This window comes from Tachyglossus aculeatus, chromosome 26 (assembly GCF_015852505.1).
Source record: "Tachyglossus aculeatus isolate mTacAcu1 chromosome 26, mTacAcu1.pri, whole genome shotgun sequence".
Lineage (NCBI taxonomy): Eukaryota > Metazoa > Chordata > Mammalia > Monotremata > Tachyglossidae > Tachyglossus > Tachyglossus aculeatus.
The window spans coordinates 14,245,354-14,270,517 of NC_052091.1; the positions used below are offsets into that span (position 1 = coordinate 14,245,354).

The 25,164-nt window shown below is 47.9% G+C and overlaps 1 protein-coding gene across 2 annotated transcripts in view; it reads right to left on the reverse strand.

Annotated features, from left to right (window-relative positions):
* LINGO1 (leucine rich repeat and Ig domain containing 1) overlaps nt 1–25,164 on the reverse strand; it is a 157,711-nt gene that overhangs the window by 86,312 nt on the left and 46,235 nt on the right. Inside the window, exon 1 of one of the 2 annotated variants that reach the window (XM_038767558.1) lies at nt 15,451–15,635. The exons of the other annotated variant lie outside the window; for it this stretch is intronic. Within the exon in view, the coding sequence (XP_038623486.1) occupies nt 15,451–15,558 (108 nt within the window). The 5' untranslated portion in view covers nt 15,559–15,635. Of the gene's footprint in view, nt 1–15,450; nt 15,636–25,164 lie in introns of those variants that run through there. 2 annotated transcript variants of the gene reach the window in all.

Consider the following 25,164-nt stretch of genomic DNA (forward strand, 5'->3'; position numbering starts at 1 on the left):
CTTCCCTGCCTAAGCCCTCTTTTTCTTTTCTTTCACTCCCTTCTGTGTCTCCCTACCTTGCTCCCTTTATTCATCCCCTGTCCCATCCCAACAGCACTTACGTAAATATCAGTAATTTATTTATTTATATTAATATGTGTCTCCCTTTCTAGGCTATAAGCTCACTATGGGCAGGGAGTGTGTCTGTTATAATGTTTTATTGTACTCTCCCAAGCACTTAGTACAGTGCTCTGCACACAGTAAGCCCTCAATAAATATGATTCAGTGATTGACTGATTGATTGCCCAGGACATAACTCTCCCTTGTTCTTTTCTTCTTCTTCCTCTCTCTTCTGTGTCACCCTTACACCTGGATTTGTATCCCTTATTCACTCCATCCTCAGGCCTTCTGTACATAACCATAAAATTTATTTTAATGTCTGTCTTCTAGACTGTAAGCTCCATGTGGGCAGGAAACAGGTCAACCATCTCTGCTATACTGTACTCTCCCAAGTTCTTAATTCAGTGCTCTCCACACAGTAAATTCTTACTAAATGCCATGATTGATTGATTCATTAGATACTCAAGAAATGCCACTGGATGATGAATTGCTTTAACGTTTTTGGATCGATTATTCTGCTGGGAGGCAGATGGACCAGATGACCTCTGGAGGACTTTTCCAGTCCGAGGGTCCTGGGTGGCCACTGGACCATTCTACAGTTGCTGCATGGCCTTCTTGTGTCTTCAATCCTTCAATCCCCATTCCCCACTGCCTCCCTCCCCACTCCGGAGTCTACCTCCTGAAGGCAGAAGCCGGGCTCAGGACATGGGAGGGGAAGACATCACACTGCACTGTTTGCTGACAGGCGGGCACGAGGTAGTTTCTGTATTTGAAGCCGGTTGTGTGTGTGTGTGTGTGTGTGTGTGTTATGGATGTGGATGTGTAAGTGTGTGTATAAAAACCCTTCCTGCTCAGAGGCCCCACCGCTGAGATTTAAGGCAAGAGGAAGAGAGAAAGCACATTTTAGGATAATCTTAAAAGCAAAAAAAAATTATTACATGTCAAAAAGAGTGGAGAGTTTAAAAGGCTCCCAGGTGGGACACAGAATAAAATGCTTCTCGTTTGTTTCGGTGAAGAGAAGACAGGCCGTGCACTGCCATGGCAACTGAAGGGCATCTCCATAAACGGGAGAAGAGATGTCAGGTGGGATGGTCCCGGACCCACCCGTAGCCCCAACACACCACCACCCAAGGGGCGCTCAGAGGGTGAGGCTGCTGTGAGGGAGGGGAGCATGTTCTTGGCTAATACTCCTAAGGCAGGATCCTGCTGGGTAGGTGAGGGGACAGGATTCTCCTACCTTCTACCACTGAGGGGGTGTGGGTAGGTCCAAAGGGCACGGGGGACCTCAGCCCTAAGGGGAGGCATCTTGGGCCAGACATCCAGGAGCCAGGAGCTAGGGCTTCAGGCATTGAGTCTGGGCCTGGGTGTGAGTGTGTGTGGATTTGTGTGTTTATCCATGTGAGTTTGTGAGCCTGAGTGAAGGTATGGATTTGTGTTAGTGTCACTGTGTGCCAGCAGCATGGCCTGGTGGAAAGAGCAGGGGCCTGAGTCCTTTAAAGCATGGGCCTGATCCTGGCTCTGCCAATTGCTCACTGTGTGACTTTGTGCAAATCACTTAACTTCTCTGTGCCTCAGTTTTCTCAACTCTAAAATGGGGATTAAATCCTACACTCTCCTACTTAGAGTGTGAGCCCCTTGTGAGACAGGGATTGGGTCCAATCTAATGGAACTTGTATCCACCCCAGCAGTTAGAACAGTGCTTGACACATGGTAAGCACTTTATAAATACCATTAAAAGTATGCATCTGTGCATATGTGAGCCTGTGTGAATGTGCATATTTGTGTGTATATGTGAGCATATGAATGTGTGTATTTGTGTGTTTATGTGAGCCTGTGTGAATGTGTGTATTTGTGTGTGTATGTGGGAATGAGAGATAGAGAGAGGATATATGAGAAAATGCCTAGAAGTGAGAAGGGGAGACTATAAATGTGAGAGTCTTGGAGTTATTATAATGATGATGATATAATTATAATAATGTAATTATTATTACTACAATATTTGTGAAGGGGTTATAGGTGCTAAGCATGGTGCTAAATGCTGAGGGAAACACCAGATCACCAGGCTGGGCACAGTGCAGTGGGTTATAGCTCTCAGCAGGCTGAGCTCAGCCTATGGTGGCAAAGGTTGACCCAAAGTTGCCCCTGATCAAATTCTACTGGGCCTCTGCTGGGGGACCTGAACAAGAAGATAGCCATCCGGCCCTGAGATGGCACCAGAGATGTTGTCCTCATTTGGTCAAGCTGTCTCCTCTGGTGGTGGTGGAGCAAAGATTTGCAATCCTCCAGCATGGACTGGGTGGCCCACTCTCCTTAGCTAGGAAGGGGAGAGCTGAGGGAAAGTCAGTGCATTCAGTTTGATGCAGAGAGGGATGGGCAACCACTGGACGTTTTTGAGGAGTGGGGAGACAAAGCGATGTTTTAGAAAACTAATCCAGGCCACAGAGTACAGTATGGACTGGAGGCGGGGAGAGGCTGGAGGCAGGGAGGTCAGCGAGTAGGCTGATGCAGTAGTCCCAGTGAGATGTTATGTGCTTGGACCAGTGGGGTGGCCATTTGGATGGAGAGGAAGAGGTAGATTGTGGGAATGGTGTGAAGGAGGAACCCACAGGATTTGGTGACTAACTGAGTATGGAGGGCGGTTGAAAGAGAGGAAGGAGTTAGGACAGCAACCGAGATTGTGGGTTTTGGAGTTGCGGAGGGTGTCAGCTGGGTTGGGGAAGTTAAGAGGAGGTGAGGATTTGGGAGGGAATTTGAGTTCAGTTTTGGCCATAACGAGGATGTGTCTGTTTGTTGCTGTATTGTACTCTCCCAAGTGCTTAGTACAGTGCTCTGCACACAGTAAGGGCTCAATAAATACGATTAAATGAATGAATAAGTTTGCGGTGCCAGTGGGATATCCATGGAGATATGTCCTGGAGGCAGGAGGAGAGGCAAGATTGCAGAGATGGAGAGAAGTTGGGGCTAGCCAGGTCGATTTGAATCTGCGTGGGGATGGTACTTGTAGCCAAGAGAGCTGATAAGTTTCTCAAGGGAGTGGGCGTAAATGGAGAATAGAACAGGATCCAGAACTGAGCCTTGAGGGACCCCCATCGTGAGGGAGTGGGAGGCAGAAGAAGAGCCGGCAGCAGCCCAAGAAGAAGCGACCAGAGAGGTAGGAGGAGAACCAGAAGAGGACAGTATTGGAGAAACTCTGCTTCGAAGTGTTTCCAGGAGAGGGGATGGTCCAATGGGTCAAAGCAACCTGAATGCAGGTTGGGCTTTCTGACACTGAACATCCCTGAGACAGCTTTCCAAGACCCCGGGGGTTAGTAAGTAGTGAAGGGCACCACGATCCCAAGATGTTTCGGTGAAGTTTTTTTACTCCACTTCAGCTAGCTCCTTAGGTTTTCTGAGTGGAGTAAAATGTAACAGAGTTGATAGACACCCCCTGACACAAGGAGCTTACAGACTAGAGAGAGGACCTTACTGTTCACAGTCTACTAGTAAATAGGAGGAGCAGAGTGGCCTAGCGGAAAAAACGCGGGCTTGGGAATCACAGGAGCGGGGTTCTAATCTCAGCTCTGTCATTTGCCTGCTGTATGGCCTTAGGCAAGTCACTTAACATCTCTGTGCCTATTTCCTCATCTCTAAAATGAGGATTCAATTCCTGTTCTCCCTCCCCCTCACGAGACTGTGAGCCTCATATAGGATAGAGACTGTGTCCAGCCTGATTAATTTGTATCTACTCCAGCACTCAGCACAAAGTAAGTGCTTAAAAATATCACATTTCTCATACCACATGAGAAGCAGTTTGACCTAGTGGAAAGAGCCCAGGCCAAGGAGTCGGAGGACCTTCGTTCTAATCCTGACTCTGCCACCTGTCTGCTGTGTGACCTCGGTTAAATTGCTTAACTTCTCCGTGCCTCAGTTACCTCACCTATAAAATGGGGATAAAGACTGTGAGCCCCATGTGTGACATGGACTGCATTCAACCTGATTAGCTTGTATCTACCCCGGTTCTTAGTACAGTGTCTGGCACACAGTAATCACTTAACAAATGCCATAAAACATTTGCTGTTACCATTAGAAATAGTAGTAGTAATGCTAATGGTTTTTATTGAGTGCCTACTGACTGCAACACACTGTGCTATCAAGTAAAATCATATCATGTTTGATGAAGCAAAAACTCCTTAGTATTGGCTTCAAAGCTCTCGATCACCTTGCCCCCTCCTACCTCGTCTCTCTCTCTTCTCCTACATCCCAGCCCACACACTCCGCTCCTCTGGTGCTAACCTTCTCACTGGACCTCATTCTCACCTGTCCCACCTTCGACCCTGGCCCACATCCTACCTCTGGCCTGGAAGGCCCTCCCTCCTCAAATCCGCCAAACTAGCACACTTCCCCCCTTCAAAGCTCTACTGAAAGCTCAACTCCTCCAGGAGGCCTTCCTGGACTAAACCCCCCTTTTTCTCTGCTTCACCTCTTCTCCCCATCACCCCCAGTCACTCCTTCTGTTCTACCCACCTCCCGGCTCCGCAGCACTTGTGTGTATATATGTACATATTTATAATTCTATTTATTTTATTAATGATGTGCCCACATGTAATTCTATTTATTTATATTGATGTTATTGATGCCTGTTTACTTGTTTTGATGTCTGGCTCCCCTCTTCTAGACTGTGAGCCCTTTATGGGCAGGAATTGTCTCTACTTGCTGCCGAATCGTACTTTGCAAGCTCTGCACACAGTAAGCACTCAATAAATATGATTTAATGAATGAATGAATGTACTATGCATTTGGGCAAGTCCTGCACAAGCCCAAGATATACTTCCTGCCCGCAGCGGGCTTCCACTTTAATTGGGGCACAGATATACGTACTCATTGACGAACAAGGGTAGAGGGAGGAAGAGCAAGGATCAACTTAAATATGCACTCCTACCTAAAGGCTGAGCATGGGTGGAAATGTTTAAGTGGTTGGAAGTGAGTGAGGAGACCAGAGGGAAAGCCAGGCCCTCCCTTGACCCCCTCGCACCCACCGCAACGTGGCATTACCAGCATTTAGCAAGGGAGGGACAGGAAATGTAGAAACGCTCCAACAACCAAGACATCCAGGCCTGGATTTTGGGCAACCTCCTACTGACAGACAAGAAAAGGAGAAGAAGACGTGAAAGCGGGTGCAGAATGTCTCTGCTGACTGGTAGAACCAGAAGCTTCCTGAAGAGCTTAGTTCAGTGCCATGCACATGGGTAAGTGCTCAGTAAGTATCACTGATTGATTGATTGTGTCTTGGAGAGGCTCCGGAAGAGTGCGGGTATGAGGACGCAGATGGAGGTGGCGAATTTATGCCTGGTTGAGGGGGTGGCTCTCAGAGATGAAGTGGGAGATATTTTTTGCTCTCAAATGGGGCCAACTGCAGCGATCTCTTCCAAAGGAACAGGAGACAGAAAGAGAGTTTGAGTCGGGAAGGGAAGATGGCCAATGTCAACCAAAGAGCCAGAAATCCAAAACAAAATGGGCAATATTTGGATCACTTGGTGGGCTGCTAGAACATTTCAAAACTTACAACCTTTAGGGAAGGCTTATGACAATATTTACCTGACTGATAAATCTTTTTTAACCTGATTTCTGGTTGCATGTGCCAGAAGATTTCCCGTTTTCAAGAATCAACGAGAACCAGGCTCAAGAGGAGATTCACTGACGAATACTTTAAAACTGTCAGGTCTAAGAACATAAATAGCGATACTGTATTTTAATCTACCTAAACCATGACAAAATCATTGAAGGCATCATAGCAAGAAGCAGAGCCCTGGGGAGGCTGTTAACACGTTAGCATTTCCAGTTCATGTAGGAATATGGATTTCACTTTCTGAAGACGTGAACAGAAATGGTGTTCATTATGACTAAGATAGTGCAACCGCGGAAAACGTAGAGGTGTGAAATGTGTAACATTACAGACGAGCTTAGTATAAAATGCAAATATTTCAACAGAGTAAATCTGGTAGCCAAGTCTCTGATGGATTTTCCTTGAAACTCCGACTGTAGAAAGTTAAACCCAACTACAGATCATTCACTAAGACAGTGATATTTGACACAGCCTCTACAAGAGTGAGTAGGTCAACTCACTGGAGTTGTACTGGTCAAGCCAAGGCCAGCTGACTGGTGAACTAGCTGCACACAATGATAAATGGTCTAGTGATATGGGAAAGGGACCTGTGGAAATTGTGTGTGTGTGTGTGATTTTAACAATAAAATAAGAGTTGCAAACTTTGTTCAATTATTTCTCTTCCTCCTACTTGGACTGTGATCCCCATGTGGTTCAGGGGCTATATTCGACTTATCTTGTATCTACCCCAGCATTTAGATCAATGCTTGGCACATAATGTGTGCTTAACAAATATCAATACAATAATAATAATAGTCTTATCTGTCTTTTGGATAATAGAAATAGACCAAATGAAGGTAAGACAGGGAGAACTGGGGCAGAGAAGGCAGGAATGGCAGATGCAGAATTGTTATGTCAGTTTGAGCAAGCCACTTTACTTTGTTGCCTCAGTTTTCTCACCTGGAAAATGGGGGTTCAATCCCTGTTCTCTCTCCTCCTTAGATAGTGGATCCATATGGGACAGGAACTGTGTCCAATCGATCTGTATCTACCCCAGGGTTTAGGGTAGTGTTAAGCACATAGTAACCATTTAACAAATACCCCAATTATTACTAGAAAGAAGTGGAAGGGGAGTGAACAGTAGAGAAGCAATGTGGCTCAATGGAAAAAGCACAGGCTTGGGAGTCAGAAGTCATGGGTTCAAATCCCGGCTCTGCCAATTGTCAGCTGTGTGATCTTGGGCAAGTCATTTAACTTCTCTGTGCCTCAGTTCCCTCATCTGTAAAGTGGGGATTAAGACTGTGAGCCCCACGTGGGACAACCTGATCACCTTGTATCCTCCCCAGTGCTTAGAACAGTGCTTTGCACATAGTAAGTGCTTAACAAATGCCATCATTATTATTATTACATTAATCAATCAAAGGTATTATTGAGCACTCACCTAGTGCAGAGCACTGTACTAAGCACTTGGGAGAGGACAATACTGTAAAGGAGTGGATAGAACGGATGGTGCATAAGGAAGAGCTGGGATGGCCAGGCAGACTCCAAGGAGGTTCTCTAGCAAAACCCAGTTTACGTCAACATGGATTTAAATATTATCAATTAGCTCTTCTCCCTCGCACTTACGCTGTGAACGCAATGTAGGACAGGGTCTGTGTCTGACCCTGCATATACCATATCTATTCCAGTGCTTAGTACAGGGCTTGATGCATGCTAAGTGCTTAACAAGTACCATTATTATTATTACTATTATTATTACTATCATTGATCATCATCATCATAATCTGGTGGAATTAACTTTCTCCATGTCTCATTGCTTAGATGGTCTTCCTGGGGTCCCGACAGTAGGAAGGTTGGCCAGACTATGCTGGTAGGGTAGGGGATGTGGGGGAAGAGCTTAGCTTAAGCGCTTAGTACAGTGCTCTGCACACAGTAAGCGCTCAATAAATATGATTGATGATGAAGAGGAGGCTGGGGGGAACCTCAGTTTCCTGGCCTGGGCAGAGAAACCTCAGAGAGGAGGGAACCTGAGCCCAGCCCCACCCCTCTGGCTCTGGCTCTGCCAAGGGGCAGGTGAATACCACCCCACACTTAGGGTGGAGACTGAAACATGGCCAGAAAGACAGAGGGGCCAAGCCCGAAGTGGGACCACCAGTGTAGCCAGGGGTGGCTAAGCTGGGGGTCAGGGTGCGAGGTTATCTGGGTCTCAGGAAACCATGATTCAACCGGGGTAAAGGAGGATGATTGGCAGTCAAGTGGCAGCACACAACCAGCCCCTAGAGAGGGGAGTAGTGTTGCCTAGTGGATGGAGCACAAGTCCGGGAGTCAGTAGACCTGGGTTCCATTACCGGCTCCAACACTCGCCTGCTGTGTGACCTTGGACAGGTAGCTTAAGTTCTCTGTGCCATAGTTTCCTCATCTGTAAAATGGGGCTGTAAAATGTATCTGCTCTCCCTCCCAACAACTGGGAGCCTCATGTGGGACATGGACCAATAAATAAATAAATAAATAAGGGCATATATAAATATGATTGAACTGAACTGAATTGAACTGTGCAGTAAGGGAGATGACTAGGGTCTCCCCGAGAAATGTTCTATGGTTGGCCAAACTCCACAATACTTTGTCATGCTCGGAGCCCGGCATGACACATGTGATATTACGTGAGTCCATGGAAGCCTGGCCTGGTGGAAGCTGTGGATAGAGCAGAGGACTGGGAGTCAGAGGCCCTGTGTTCTTATCCAGGCTCTAGTACCTATCTACCTTGGGCAAGTCATTTCACTTCTTCGGTAACTTCTCAGTTACCTCATCTGTCAAACAGGGATTAAGACTATATTCTCCATATGGGATGTGAACAATGTCCAACCTGATTATCTTGTTTCTACCCCAGTGTTTAGTACAATGCCTGGCTCGTATAAGAGCTTAACAAATGCCATAAGCAGAAAAAAGATGAAGGGACAACTCTGATACTCCTCAGGACAAACCCAGGCCTGGACAGCGCTGCCTCCTTTCTCACGTTCTTCCCATCTTTCCATCCCAACTCACACTCCACCTCCTCCAGGAAGTTTTCCCTGATCACCTCCACCCACCCTCTCTTCAATTCATCGTCACGATCCCTTGTCCTCCCCCTCGGCCCATTTCCACGATCATGGGGCTCAAACTATTTACTCCAGAAAGACCCATGTTGTCTGCTGTGCGGGAGTGAGGGAAGAGAGAAGGAACGGGCAGGGTTAGACACCAACCCAGATAGAAAGGGACGGATGGGGATCTCCATCTGCCTAATTACGGCTGCCCCCTTCTTCCCTGGGCTCAGTGCTGGATGGAAGTGGTCAGCACTGGGTGGGAGTGGTCAGCACAGGGCAGTGCTGGGAAGGTCTGGGCAGCTCTGGCTCACCGGGCAGGAGGGGACTGTGCTTTCCAAGAGGTGCTACACACTTGCCCACCCACTGGCCCACCATGCATACTGCTTCCAGCCAGCCTGTTCCCCGTCCCCCAGCCCACCCACTCCCCTCTCACCCCCTACTTAACCCTGCCTCCCACAAAGCCGCCACTCTCAGCGGTGGTTTGATTGTCCTCTACGCAGACTCTGCCCACAGGTATGCCCCCAGCCAGGGAAATAACATACTGAAAGGAAAGGGGCAAAAATCATACACACACACACACACACACACACACACACGCACATATGTGCACACGCAGACACACCCACGCACACTTTTTTTAAAGTACTTATTAAGCAGTTATTATGTGAAGGCACTGTATTAAGCACTGGGGTAGATATAAGATAATCGGGTTGGACGCTGTCCATGACCCACATGGAGCTCACAGTCTTCATCTCCATTTTACAGATGATGGAACTGATGCACAGAGCAGTTAAGTGACCTGCCCAGGGTAACAAGACAAACAAGAGGTGGAGCCGGGATTAGAACCCAGGTCCTTCTGACTCCCAGGCTTGTGCTGTAACCATTATGCAATGCTGCTTCTACAGGCACACACATGTATACATACATATACCTACAGACACACATACACATGCATGCCCACAAACGCACACAAATATGTGCATGCACATAACCCCCCTGCCCACACACACACACACACACACACACACACACACACACACACTCACAGAGGTCCAACCGTTCTCTGTTCTTTAATCACTGGCTCCAACAGTCTGGGAAAACCAATGAACACACCTCCCCTCTCCAGTCTGTGAGCACCCCTGCCTCCTCACTCCCACCCCTGCCCCCCATCATCAGACTCCAAGTTGCCTCCTCCAGCTGAGCAGCCCCTCGTTGTAGCCCCTGACCCTGTTTCCTGCTTCTGCCCCAGCCTCTGATCCTCCATGCACAGAACCGTGCCCATCTCAGGACTCTGTCACTCACCCTTACTGAGTCTTTTCTCCTACCTGCCCTCCTCCCTTCCACATCCCTCCCTTTCTTCATATCTTCCCTCCTCCTCCAAGCTCCCCCTTACTTCCTTCTTCCCTCTTCCCCTGAGCACCTCATTTCGTCCTCCTTTCCCATCTCCCCTGGGCCTCTACCTCCATCCTCTCTTTCTTTGTCCTCTGAGCACTTCACCTCCTCCTCCCTTCCCTCCTCATTTAAGCCCCTACCCTTTCCTCCACTCCCACCTCCCCTAGGCCTCTTCCTTCTACACACTCTTTCTCCGGCTGGTCTCACTCCAGTCCATCCCCACTCACACCCCCTCTGTTCCTTCTTCAGCTTTCTCTCCAGCCTTCCCGGCACAGCCCAGCTCTCCCCGCTCCCAGGGAGTTATAAATGGCAGGTCCTCCCCAAATGGGGATGGGAAGACAGATGGGAGGCAGGAGGGGAGAGTGGTGAGTGCCAGTGTGAGGGGGAGGGGGAGGCGGTGAGGGGACCATGGAATTCTTACAAACTTGCAAGTTAAAACATTCTTAACACTTCCCGCCCCCTTTAATGTTCTGATGCACCAGGACGTGACAAAATGTGTCAAATTAAAAAAAAAACCACACACCACAACACAAATGCGGATCCAGCTTCTCCCGATGCCAAGATGAAACCATCTGTTCCCTGGATGTGGGGGAAGGAGTTGGGACGAAGCAAACTGCATCACTGGCGTTTGCTTCAGACATCCTCTGCTAGGCAGCACAGCCTCCCTGGGTCTCTGGGTACTTGCCTCCCCCTCCATATCTGTCAGAGAACCCCCCCTCCCCACCTTCAAAGTCCTATTAAAATCATACCTCGTCCAAGAGGCCTCCCGTGATTAAGCCCTATTTTCCCCTTCTCTCTCTCCTTTCTGCATTGTCTATGAACTAGAATCTGTACCCTTTGGGCAATTGATAATCACCCTGCCCTCAACTATACAATGCTATGTACATAGTCATAATTCATTTTAATAATTGCCTCCCCCTATAGACTGTAAGCTTCCTGTGGGCAGGGAGTCTGTCTAGTAACTCTGTGAATTGCACTCTCCCAACTAATTAGTACAGTACTCTGCACACAGTAAATACTAGATAAATACCATTGATTGATTGCCTGGCACTGGGCCCAGCTCTTTTGGGGTCCTGAAATTCCATAGTAATAATAATGATAATAATAATAGTAATAGTTAAGCGGTTATTATATGCCAAGCTCTACACTAAGTGTTGGAGTCGATAGAAGATAATCAGGTAGGACACAATGCCTGTTCCATACGTGGTTCACAATCTAAGTAAGAGGAAGAACAGGTATTGTATCCCCATTTTACAGATGAAGAAACAAAAGCACAGAGAAGTTAAGTGATTTGCCCAAAGTAACACAGCAGATCAGTGGCAGAGTGGAGACTAAAACCCAGGTCCTCTGATTCCCGGGTCTGAGCTCTTTTCACTAGGCAGGGATAGTAATTAAAGCTCTTGTCCCCCATGCCTGCCTTCCTGGTTCTCCTCCTCTTCCCTCCTCCGGGCCTGTTACAGAAAGCGGCTTGGATGGATATTTCTGTGGGCAGCCGGCAGGAACTGTGGGCTCAGGCTGAGAGATGGAGAATGGAAGTGGCAGACCAAACACCAGAAGCTGCTGACCCTGGAAGGTTGGGGGCAACGGGGAGGCCAAAGGGGGCGGAGGGCTTCTCCAGTATGGGGGGGCTTTCCCCCAGAGTTGACTGGACAAAGCCACCGGGAGGGAGTGTGCACAGGATGGTTGGTTGACCTCAGGAAGCCGGAGCAAACACACAATGTACAGGAGGAGGAGAGCAGGATGGAGGACAGGCATGGTGGGATGTGGGAGTGGGGACTCTATGACTGCCCACTCCTGGGGAGGGATGGGGGTGGGATGCCTGGGGAAGAACGGAGGAAGGGGCCCTAGAAAGGCACACACATGCCCACAGGTTACAGATACGATCCACTCCTTGCGGGTGGGAGAAGGCGTTGAGGTGCAGGGCTGACTCTCGGGAGCCAGAGTGTCCCTACTGAAATGATCTGGGTCACTGCTCCTCGGGGGTTTCTAGGTTGAAGGATGATGGGGAGGTGAGCGGAATACACGTGACTGCTGGATGAATGATGTCAGGGGCCGGGAGAGCATCAGATAAGTGAGACTGGTGGCAAGCTTCCTGGGAAGGGTCAAACTAGTGATCTTAGCTTCGGCATACAGAACAGGGTCCACCAGCTCATTCGATAATAGCCTAAAACTGGGGCAATTTGTTAACACTTACTATGTGCCAAGCAATGTAGTAGAAGCCTGATTATCGGGTCAGACACGATCCCTGTCCCATCTGGGGCTCGTGGTCTAAGGGGATGGGAGAGCAGGTATTGAATCCCCATTTAGCAGATGAGGAAACTGAAGCCCAGAGAAGTGAAGGGACTTGCCCCAGGTTGCACAGCAGACAAGCGGAGGAGCTGAGATTAGAACCCAGGTCCTCTGACACCCAATCCTATGCTCTTTCCACTAGGCTGTGCTGCTTCTACTTTGGGAGATGGGAGAAGGATGGGAGCATTGGAATGGGGATAGTGAGACTCTGTTGCAAGAAATAGATTCTCCTTTTGCAGAGTGGGTAGTGTGGTCTTTCGGTGGGGGGGCAACAAGGAAAAAAAACAAATTCCCCTCTAACGTTGCCATCTTGTTGGTCATGAATTCCACTTTGGAATGGGAAATGAGGAAGCTGTCAGGCTCTCAATCCATGAAAAAGTACAGTTACCTAGCCAGGCTCCAGCTTAGCAATTCAGTGCATATGGGAGAGAGTGACCCCTGCCTACTAGCCCTGCCCCCGCCTAGGCCGGGGCAGCTGGGGACCCTCAAGCTCCTCCTCCTTCTTCTGTCCATCTGCTCCTACTAGGTCCCTGGTTCCTGTTTTGGGTTTTCTTTTTTCTATTGTGGGCAAACAAAGTGGAAAATGAATTCCTTTAGATAGCAAATGAGTTTAATAGAAGCGGTGATGGAGTGATGCTGTGACGGGAATGCCAATCCCTTGTCCGGATGTGGATCGATTCCTAAATAGGCCTGGCAGGAGGAAAGGTTGTGGAGGCTGGCTCTCATGAGCGATGGCTGGCTTCTGTGAGTGGTGGGCCACTGGCTGGCCTCAGCCCGGGGTCTGATAGTTGCGGCAGGATGAGGCGTGACCAAGGGAGGGTCACCCCCGGCTCACCCTTGCCCCTGCCCCAGTTGAGGACCAGAGCTGGCAAGTACTATCTAGCCCTGGTCAGCAAGGTGCCAGTCTGCTCAGCTGCAGGGTAGGTCTGTCCTGGACCCCAACGAGAAGCCGGTCACTGCTCAAGAACCTGGAAATGAGGCTCCTGAGAGAGCAGTTGCCCAGAGGAGGGACACGCCTCCTTTCAACACCCTGGGAGCCTCCCCAGACAGCTGTCAGGGGGGCCACTGCTGATGCTGTTAGACCATCTTGCAGCCCTATGTCCATTTTGCCCAGGAACCCCGAGCAGCAGCAGCAGTAGCAGCAGCAGGATGAGAGGAGGAGGAGGAAGAGGAGGAAGAGAAAGATGAGGGGAGAAGGAGGAAAAGAAGAGGGGGAGAGGAGAAGGGGGAGTGTAGCAGGGAAGGCTGGGTGGGGGGAGGGGGAGAAGGAGGATAAGGGAAGAGGAGAAGGAGAGAAGGGAGGGGCTCTAGTCTGGGAGAAGCCCTGGTCTGGCAGAGACCTGACGGGACTGGAGCAGTAAGCAGTCCCTGGGTCGGGGTGGGGGCTGCAGGCCCAGAGTGGGACGGGCAGACCCTTTTCACCCACCTGGAGGGAAGCCAGAGCCAGAGCTAAACGTTATTAGAGCAGCAAGGTAGAAGAAGAGGCTTGCCTTCTCTGTGCCAGCTGCCTCCCACCTCTGAGATGGTGGCAGTAGAGGCAAGGCGGAGCCAGGGGGGCAGGAAACTTGCTGCTGATGGGCACGCCGACGCCCGGAACGTCAGAGGGAGGATCAGAGGAATGAGCTGGTTTAGCTTGAGGACTACCAGACAACGGGGTGATTGACGCCTCTGAAGTTCTAGTCAAAGCAAGGTGACTGTTGGCCACCTCCTCTGAGCAGGGAGCCCAGGACCAGAAGACCCAGGGTCACATTACAGCAAGAAGAATGGAGGTTAGATCTCTGCAAATCTCAGATTATGAAGGAGGGGAAGGTTTGGGCATAAGGTAGTCTTCATCTGTCCTGAGGCGGGCATCTGCCGATTGTACTGTGCTCTGCCAAGACCTTAGTACCATGCTCTTCACACAGTAGGTACTTAATCAATGATATTGACTAATTGATTAAGGTTGGGCTAGGTAATCTCCCCAGGTGTCCTGTGTCCAGAAATACTTCTGAGTCTGGGGAGCCTGGGTCCTGACCTCCCAACAGTGGGTTTCCTGAAATATGGATACTGAGAAATCTCAATTAGCGGACAGTAACCTAAGCCGCTGGGGCCACTTGGATCAATCGGTCAGTGGTATTTATTGAGCGCTGACTTTGCACTGTACTAATCTGTCAATCCATAAATCAACGGTAGTTACTGAGCGCTGACTGTATGCAGAGCACGGTAGTAATTCATTCATTCATTCAATAGTATTTTTTGAGCGCTTACTGTGTGCAGAGCACTGTACTGAGTGCTTGGGACAGGACAATGCAACAGAGTTGGTAGACACATTCCTTTCCCACAAGGAGTTTAAAGACTAGAGGGGGAGACAGACATTAATATAAATAAATAATTTACAGATATGTACATAAGTATTTGTGAAGCACTTACTATGTGCCAAGCACTGTACTAACACTGGGGTAGATACAGTATAATCAGGTCACCCATGGAGCTCACAGTTTAAGCGGAAATCCATTTAGCAGGTGAGGAAATCAAGGCCCAGAGAAGTTAAGTGACTTGACCAAGGTCACACAGCAGGTACATGGCAGAGTGAGGAATTAGAACCCAGGTCCTCTGACTCTTAGGCCCGTGCTCTTTCTACTAGAGAATGCTGCTTCTCAGCCCCAAGTAAGTGTTTTGAGGCTGAAGGTGGGGCGAATATCAAGTACGCAAAGGGTAGAGATCCAAGTGCAGAGAGGTCTTGGCGGCGGGGGTCTGGGCTCTTTGGCTTCCAATCTCCTAGACTGCAAGCTCCTCAAGGGCAGGAATCATGTCTCTGTACTCTGTTGTCCTCTCCCAAGCGTTTAGTACAGTGGTCAGCAAACAGTAAGTGTGCAGTAAATAGCACTGGTTGAGTATTATCTCCTCGGCCTTTCCCACTCTGCATTCCTCTCTGCCAATTAATTGGTCTTTCATCTGCCAACCCCGCCCACGCCGGCGCTTGGCTCCTTCTCCGCCTCCCTCTCCCAGCGCCTCCCGACCCCTGCTCACCGGGTTCGGATTAAGTCTCCCCCCAAGACGCTTCCTCCCGTGTCTCCTCCGAGCAGGTGCTCTCTTGTTCGGAACCGGACTCACGTCTCCCTGCTCTCTGTGGTCCATTCCGGTGATTTCTCGGTCCTCGTTGGAGTAAGCAGCGCCTCCCAAATTAGCCTGATCGCAAACTACCGAGCCTGGAATTAGCTTGCTCGTTACCCTCTCTTCGAGATCATTAATAAAGCCCCATCGCACACCACCCACTGCCTGCCATTCTTGGACACTCACTCATTCTCACCCTTCTTTAGCGTGTCCCTGCCGGCTTCCTCCCCGCTTAGCTACGTCTTAACTCCAAGCAGCGCCACTTACCTTATGAGGAAACACTGGCCATGAGGCTGCCTCCAACATCGTGCCCAAAGCCCCACATTTCCCATTTCCTGCCTCCCCGTCATCTGCTCTTCTTGCAGGCGGCACTCTGACCAAGAAAAGCACTCATGTACTCGCAGCGGCTCTCAGCAGATTCCAGAAGCTGCTCGTTGCTAATGACTTTACTCTCTTCTAAATGTTAAACAACTTGATATTGAGAAGCGGCGTGTCCTAGTGGAAAGGCCACCGGGCCTGGAGGTCAGAGGATCTGGGTTCTAATCCCGGCTCTGCCGATTGCCCGCTGAGTGACCTTGGGCAGGTCACTTAATTTCTCAATGCCTCGGTTGCCTTATCTGTAAAATGGGGATTGAATACCTGTTCTTCCTCCTACTTAAACTGTGGCCCCATGTGGAACAGGGACTGTGTCCCACTTGATGGATTTTAGAACAGTGCTCGACACATAGTAAATGCTTAACAAATACCAATAAAAAAAGTTGCTCACTTATTATCTGTTCGGCAATCTCGAGAAGCAGCATGGCCTAGTGGAAAGACCACAGGCCTGACAGTTCTAATCCCGGCTCTGCTACTTTCATTTATTCATTCAATCGTATTTATTGAGTGCTCACTGTGTTCAGAGCACTGTATTAAGCACTTGGAAAATACAATTCGGCAACAGATAAGAGACAATCCGTACCTAACAATGGGCTCACAGTCTAGAAGACTGGCTCATGCCTGCTGTGTGATCTTGGGAAAGACACTTAACTTCTTTGGGCCTCAGTTTCCTCATCTGCAAAATGAGGATTGAATACCTGTTCTCCCTCCTACTTAGATGGTGAATCCCGGTGGGGGACGGGCTCTGCCTGACTATTTTATATGTACCACAACATTGATACATAATAGCACTTAACAAATACCACAGTTATTATCTTGCCTAGGGCAGAATAAAATTTTTGGTCAACACTCCAAGGATCGTTACTGCTCCTTTTTAGGAAGGTGAGTTCATCGGGGTGGTGTCTTTCAGGGGCTTCCAGCACAATGGAGAAAAATATTCTAGAAATACCACGAGCTCTTAGCTGGGGTCGTTGGGATTTTTTAAAACAATCTGCTGTTTTCTCTTCAGCTCCTCATCTCTTTTAAGACATAATTAGCGATGGCTGGGAGGCAGCCACAGGATAAGAAGTTGGAGAGAATCCCAAAAGAGGGGGAAAAGAAAATGAGTAACAGAGGGAGGAAGGGAAAGAAGGAGAGGGAGAGAAGCAGCATAGCTTACAGGATAAAGCATGGGCCGGGGGTAAGAAGGGCCTGCGTTCTAATCCTGGCTCTTCCCCTTGTCTGCTGTGTGACCTTGAGCAAGTTACAACTTCTCTGTGCCTTGGTTATCTCATCTGTAAAATGGGGATTAAGACTGAGAGCCCCAGGTGGGGCATGGACTATGTCCAACCTGATTAGCTTGTATTTACCCCCGTGCTTAGCAAAGTGCCTAGCACATAGTAAGTGATTAACAAATACCATTAAAAAAACGAGGGAGGAAAGAGAGAAGGGAGAGGGTAAGGCAAAAAGAGAGTTGAAAATGGAAGTTGAGGAGCCTAGAAGAGAGGGCAAGAAACAGGAAAAGGGAAAATGATCTTGTATCTACCCCAGTGCTTAGTACAGTGTTTGGTTCATAGCAAGCACTTAACAAATGTTCCAATTGTTATTTGAGAAGCTATGGGGCCTAGTAGATAGCACACAGGCCGGGCTGATAGAGGACCTGGGTTCTCATTCCAGCTCTGCGACTTGCCTGCTGTGTGACCTTGGACAAGTCACTTAACCTCTCTGGGTCGCAGTTTCTTCATTTGTTAAGTGGAAGATCAATATATGCTCTTCCTCCCCTTTAGACTGTGAGACCCATGAAGCAGCATGGCTCAGTGGAAAGAAAATGGGCTTTAGAGTCGGAGGTCATGGGTTCAAATCCCAGCTCTGCCAATTGTCAGCTGTGTGACTTTGGGCAAGTCACTTCACTTCTCTGTGCCTCAGTTACCTCATCTGTAAAATGGGGATTAAGACTGTGAGCCCCCTGTGGGACAACCTGATCACCTTGTAACCTCCCCAGTGCTCAGAACAGTGCTTGGAACATAGTAAGCATTTAATAAATGCCATCAAAAAAAAAAAAAATAAGACAGGGACTGTGTTTGAACTTGTATCTACTACAGTGCACAGTGCAGTGTTTGGCACATAGTAAACTCCTACCAAATGCCCCAATTGTCATTGGAGAAGCCGTGTGGTCCAGTAGAAAGCCCACAGACCTGGGAGTCAGAGGGCCCAGGGTTCTAATCCCTGCTCTGTCATTTGCCTACTGGGTGACCTTGGGCAAATCCCTTCACTTCTCTGGGCCACACTTTCCCTATCTGTGAAATGGGGATTCGATATCTCTTCGTGCTTCTACTTAGACTATGAACTCCATCTGGGACAGGGACTGTGTCCGTAATGCCTATATTGTATCAATCCCAGCACATATCAACCACTTAATAACTGTCATCTTTATTTCTATCCCCGATCCATTTCTCCCACCCTTTGTTCCTCCTGGAATTCCTGTCCTCTTCAAGTCCGCCAGACCGCAGTGATCCTCACCTTAAAAACCCTGCTGAAATACCACTCCGAGAAGCTTTTCCCGATTAATTCTTCTCCACCTCAGCTCTCAACTCAGCACTTTTGCACTCACTTTTGACCACCCCCTTCTTCTGGAAACATTATCCAACCTTGCCTTCACTGACATTGTCTTCTCCTGGTTCTCTTATCTGTCTGGGCTCTCATTCTCAGTCTCTTTCACAGGCTTCTCCTCTGTCTCTCTCCTCTTAACTGTTGGAGTCCCTCAAGGTTCAGTTATGGGTCTCTTTCTATTCTCCATCTACACCCACTCTTCTCAAGAACTCATTTGCTCCCATAGCTTCAACCACCACCTCAGTGTGGATGATTCCCAAATCTACAGCCCCAGCACCGATCTCTCTTCCTCTCGGGCATCTCACATTTCCTCCTGCCTTCAAGACATCTCTACTTGGATGTCCTGTCATCACCTCAAACATAAAATGTCCAAAACAGAACTCCTTATCTTCAGCGCAAACCTTGTCCTCCCCTTCACTTTCCCATCACCGAAGGAGGCACCGTCATCCTTCCTGTTTCACAACCCCGTAACCTGGTGTTATCCTTGACTCTACTCTCTCATTCAACACACATATTCAATCTATCACTAAATCCTGTTGGTTCAAACTTCACAACATTGCTACCGTAGTAATCCAGGCACTTATCCTATCCCACCTTGATTACTGTTTCAACCTCCTCGCTGACCTCCCTGCCTCCTGACTTTCCCCACTGCAGTCCATACTTCACGCTGTTGCCTGGATCATTTCTACAAATTTCCATGTTTCCCCACTCCTCAAGAACCTCCAGTGGTTGTCCGTCCACCTGGCACGAAACAGAAAGTCCTGGCCATCTGTTTTAAAGCACTCAGTCACCTTGCCCCCTCCTACCTCACCTCCTGGCCTCCTACTCTAATCCTGCCCACACATTTCACTCTTCTTATTCCAACCTGTTCACTGTAACTTAATCTCATTGGTCTCACTACTGGCCTCTCATCCACCTCCTGCCGCTGGCCTGGAACATCCTTCTTCTTCATATCCAACAGACAACTACTCTCTCTCAACTTTCAAGCCTTTTTGAAGGCACATCTCCTCCAAAAGGTCTTCCCTGACGAAGCCCTCATTTTATTTTCTCAGTCAGTCGTATTTATTGAGCATTTACTGTGAGCAGAGCCCTGGGGAGAGTACAAAATAACACTATAACAGACACATTCCCTGCCCAAAATGAGCTTACAGTCTAGAGGGACCAACAGTGTTACAGTCTTACAGACTTGCTCTCCCAATCTCTTAGTATGGTGCTCTGCACCCAATAAGTGCTCAATAAATATGACTGATCAATTGAATGATTGAGCACTATCTCCTGCTTCACTTTTGCTTAACTTCTCTGGGCCTCAGTTACCTCATCTGTAAAATGGGGATTAAGGCTGTGAGCCCCCCGTAGGACAAGCTGATCACCTTGTACAGCACTTAGAACAGTGCTTTGCACAAAGTAAGCGCTTAATAAATGCCATTATTATTATTATTATTTTGCACTCACTTTCTGCCATTGCACTTTTGTACCTATCATTTTACAGACTACTTGAGCCCTTCCTTCTCTCTGTAAATCATTTTATTTTGGTCTACCCAGTTACTGGGTGCAGAGCGCTTGGACAAAGAGCATGGAGAGTACAATACAACAGAGTTGGCAGATGAAATCCCTGCCCACAAGGAATTTACATCCTGAAAGGGAGGAGTTTACCAGTCTAAAGGTCCCTGGGCCTGGTTTGTAAGCACCGTACGAAGCACTTGGGAGAGAACAATACAATTCAGTTGGTTGACACGATCCCTGGCCACAAGGGGCTTATGGTCTAGAGGCCCCGTTGGCAGGGCTCATGTCTTCTTTGACCACACTGCTCCTAAGTGCTTAGCACAGGGTTTTGCACTCAATTCAGAATCCTACTGATAGAAAAGTGGGAGGATAAGGCAAAGGTTCAAAGGTCTTCAAGGAGCAAAGCCCCAGTAATGGAGGGAGAGGAGTCTGAATGCAAGTCAGAAGGGTCTCTATTATTATACTGTACTCTCCCAAGCACTTAGTACAGTGCTCTGCACCCAGTAAGTGCTCAATAAATGCTATCGACTGACTGACTACTGCAAAGTATAATGGGGTGGAATGAGGAGAGGGACAGGAGGCTGAATGAATCAGAAAATGACTGAAAAGATTAAGGATCCTCAGCCTGGAGACAGGAAGCTGAGAGAAGCCTACAAAAGCATGAAGCCTATGGGGCTGGTGAACAAGGAATTATTTTTCACCAAACTCCACAACGGGATAAAGGACACCCGTCCAGATTTGGAGGTGAGAAGGTGAGAAGCAAACAAAAAGAAGCATTTCTCTACCCAACAGGGAGCCAGTATTTGGAATTTGCTCTCACTTGAAGTTGCACAGAGCCGAAATATCAATCGGTTCAGGGATAAATTCATGGATGAGAGAGCCACAGGGGCTTGTTAGGGGGAAAACTGAGAATTTAGAAGATAGATTGCTATCCATTCTCATTCTCCTTTCTTAATAATAACTGTGGCATACATTAAGCACTTACTATCTGCCAAGCACTATGCTTAGTTCTGGGGCCAATACAAGATCATTAGGTGGAACCCAGTCCCTGCCTACATTGGGCTCACCATAGAAGTCAGAGAGAGTGGAATCCCTGTTATACAGATGAGGAAACTGAGGACCAGAGACTTGTCCAAGATCACCGAGCAGGCAAGTGGCAGAGCCAGGGTTAGGATCGGTGTCCTCTGACTCCCCAGGCCTGTGCTCTTTCCACTAGCCAGCACAACTCTCTCAAATGGCCCCTGTTTGGCAGAAGGAGCTTTAGAGGGACAGCCCCTGGAGCGGTGTGACCTCCCGCAAACTGTGAGCCCCTCATGGGACAACCTGATCAACTTGCATCCTCCCCAGCACTTAGAACAGTGCTTTGCACATAGTAAGTGCTTAATTAATGCCATTAAAAAAAACCTCCCCTAAGCACTCAGAACCAGAGTCCTGCACACCATAGGAGCTCAGTAAATACCACTTGTGCTGTTGGAGATGGGTCAAGCCCAGGATGAAGGGAAGGAAAAAGGGCTGGAGAAGCTGAGGGAAGGAGATGGGAAGACAGGCAGTGTGCGGGATGGAAGGAAAGGCTTTGAGATCTGATGATGAGGAGGTCTCTGACATTTGTCTATTTTTAGGACAAACTCTCCCTCTAGTCTGTGAGCTCCTGGGGGCAGGGATTGTCTTTGCCTGAGGAATAGTGTGGCCTACTAGAAAGAGCCTGGGCCTAAAATTCAGAGGACCTGGTTCTAATCCCAGCTCTGACACTTGTCTTGCTGTGACTTTGGACAAATCATCTAACTTTACTTCATTTAGTCATTCATTCATTCATTCATTCATTCGTATTTATTGAGTGCTTACTGTGTGCAGAGCACTGTAATAAGTGCTTGGGAAGTACAAGTTGGCAACATATAGAGACAGGCCCTACCTAACAGCAGGCTCACAGTCTAGACAACAAAACAAAACATATTAACAAAATAAAATAAATAGAATAGTAAACATGTACAAGCAAAATAAATAGAGCAATAAATTTCAGCTTCCTCATCTGCAAATATCTGTTCACCCCCTACTTATACTGTGAGGCACATGTTGGCCAGAGACTGTGTTTTCAACCTGATTAAGTAGTATCTACCCCAGCGCCTAGAACAGTGCTAGACACATAGTAAGCCTAGAGCACAGGCCTGGGGTTCTAATCCTGGCTCCACTACTTGTCTGCTGTATGACCTTGGGCCAGTCACTTACTTCTCTGAGCCTCAGTTATCTCATCTGTGAAATGAGGTTAAGACTGTGAGATACATGTGGGACAGGGACTGTGTCCAACCTGATTAGCTTGTATCTACCCTTAGCACTTAGTACAGAGCCTGGCACATAGTGAACACTGAATAAATAGCATTAAAAAAGCACTCAACAAGTACAAAAAGAATTATAATATTTGATTTTTTGTAACGAAATCTCCCGAGTGCTTAGAACGGTGCTGGGCATATAGTAAGCTTTCAGTACTGCTGACTGATTTATTGATTCTGGGCCACCTCCCTCCACATCTTTTTTCCTGTTCTTTCAGCCTGGACTGTCAGTCAGTCCCCAGGGAATGCCATCAGACCAGCAGGCCTGGCACCAGCCAGTCCCTCTGAGGTGATCTCCTCCAAGAGGCCTTCCCAGATTAACTCTCATTATCCCACCCACTACTGCCACTCTAACACTTCTGCATCATACACACACTAGGCTACTCACTATCTGAGGACTTGGGTATCCTGCTTCCCTACCCCAGTAGCATTTATGTCCATTCCTTTATGCTCCATTGCTTGCCCCTACCTGTAACTTATTTTAATGTCTTTCTCCTTCACTGGACTGGAAGCTCCACGAGGTCTGGGATCATGTCTACTACCTCTACACCTTACCATCGGTTTTAAAGCACTCAATCAGCTCACCCCATCCTGCCTCACCTTACTAATCTCCTATTTTAGCCCAGCCCGCACACTCTGCTCCTCTAGCACCAGCTTATTCACTGTGCCCTGATCTCATCTATCTTGCTGCCGACCCCTTGCCCACATCCTTCCCCTGGACTGGAATGCCCTCTGCCTCCATATACACCAGACCACCACTCTCAACACCTTCAAAGCCTTCCCCAATTAAGAGGCCTTCCCCTTTTCCCCTTTTCCGAGTTCATTCTCCCTGCTGCATTGTCTATGCACTTGGATCTCTGACCTACGGACATTTGATATTCCCTCCACTCCCAACCTCACAGCACTTAGGACATATCTTTAAATTATACATCATAAATTATTTCTTTATATTAATGTCAGTTTCCTGCTCTAGATTGGGAGTTCATTAAAGACAGGGAACATTTCTGCTCATTCTGTTGTACTGTACTCACCAAAGTGGTTAGTACAGTGCTCTGAACATAGTAAGCACCCAATAAAAACCATGGATTGATTGATTGATCTCTTTTGTCCTCTCCCAAGCACTTAGTACAGTGTTCTGCACATGGTAAGTACTTGATCAATACCACTGATTGATTGCTTAATTAATGATCCAGAGGATTCCAACTTTAATCCTGATGGGCATTCAGCTCTCATGAAGACCTTCCCCCCCATCCAACCTCACCTCCATCTAGCCTTCGTCATCCATTCCCCAACCAGTCTGGACCAGAGAGGCCCCAGAGCCTGGACTTGGATATTTTCAATTCTCATCCAGGGATCCAACCTCACACTTAACCTCTGACTCACTGGCTGTCACTTTTTCTCTCCGTGGCTCCCTTTCCCCATATGTAAAATAAGGACATGAAAATCTGTCCCTCTCTACAACCATTATAAAATGGAAACAAGGCAAAAATGGGGAAAGCATTTGGAACTCTACGGTGTTCTAACTTACAATAACGTGAATGTGTATGTGTCTGTATGTATGTACTGCTTTTCTTTCGATTGTTCGGTGTTTGCCTGCTACCTTCTGCTCCTCTTAACCACTGGCTTTAAAGCACTCAATCAGCTCATTGCTTCCTGCCTCACCTCACTGATCTCCTACTGCACCCCAGCCTGCACACTTCACTCTTCTAGTGCCAGTTTATTCACCGTGCCCTGATCTTGTGTGTCTGACCTCCGATCCCTTTCCCACATCCTACCCCTAGTCTGGAATTCCCTCCCAGTCCATATATGCCAGTACAACACTCTCCCCACCTTCAAAGCCTTACTAAGCTTCTTTCCTGCCCTGATTAAGTCCTCTTTACCCCAGTTCCTTCTCCCTTCTGCATCATCTTGGATCTGTGACCCCTGGGCATTTGATATCTGCCCCACCCTCAACCCCACAACATTTATGTACGTACCTTTAAATAATATATTATAAATTATTTATCTATTTCAATGTCTGTCTCCTCCTCTACACTCTAAGCTCACTGTGGGCAGGGAATGTGTCTGCCAACTCTGTTGTACTCTCCCAAGCACTTAGTATAGTGTTCGACACATGGTAAGTGCTCAATAAATACTATTATGATGATAATAAATAATTGGATGGATGTGATTGGTAGAGGTGGTGCTTTAACCGTATATTTTGGATTAGAACTTGAAAGGATCAATTCTCTCTAATACAGTGTTGGGTCTCTTCTTCTAAGCTTTCAAGAATATCTAGCCCTTCTCATCCTCTCCCTGCCTTCAGCTCTGCCTCCTGTCCCAGTTTCTGTAAGCAGTGAGGCCTAGTGGAAAGAACACCGACCACGGAATCAGAGGACCTGGGTTCTAATCCTGATTTGACCACTTGTCTGCTGAGAGATCTTGAGTTAGTCACTTCACTTCTCTGTGTCTCAGTTTCTTCATCTGTGAAACTGGGATTCAAACTGTGTTCAACCTAACGATCTTGACTCTAACACATTTCTGGACAAATAGCAAATGCTTAACGAGAACTACAATTATTATTATTATTATTATCATTAAACTTCTGACAGGAGAAAGTGTGAGATTGACTACATTCAAGCTTTCTGCAGAAACTACAAAGTGCTCCTCAGTATTATCCTTGACTCTTACTTCCCTTTTCAACCTCCAGATTCAAGTCTGTCATCAAATCCTGTTGGTTTTTCCTCTACGATATTTCCAAGATTACACCCCCGATGCCATCCAAAGGACTCCAGCACTGACCCAGAACCTTGTCCTATCCCACCTTGACTACTGCGTCAGCCTCCTCACAGACCTCTCT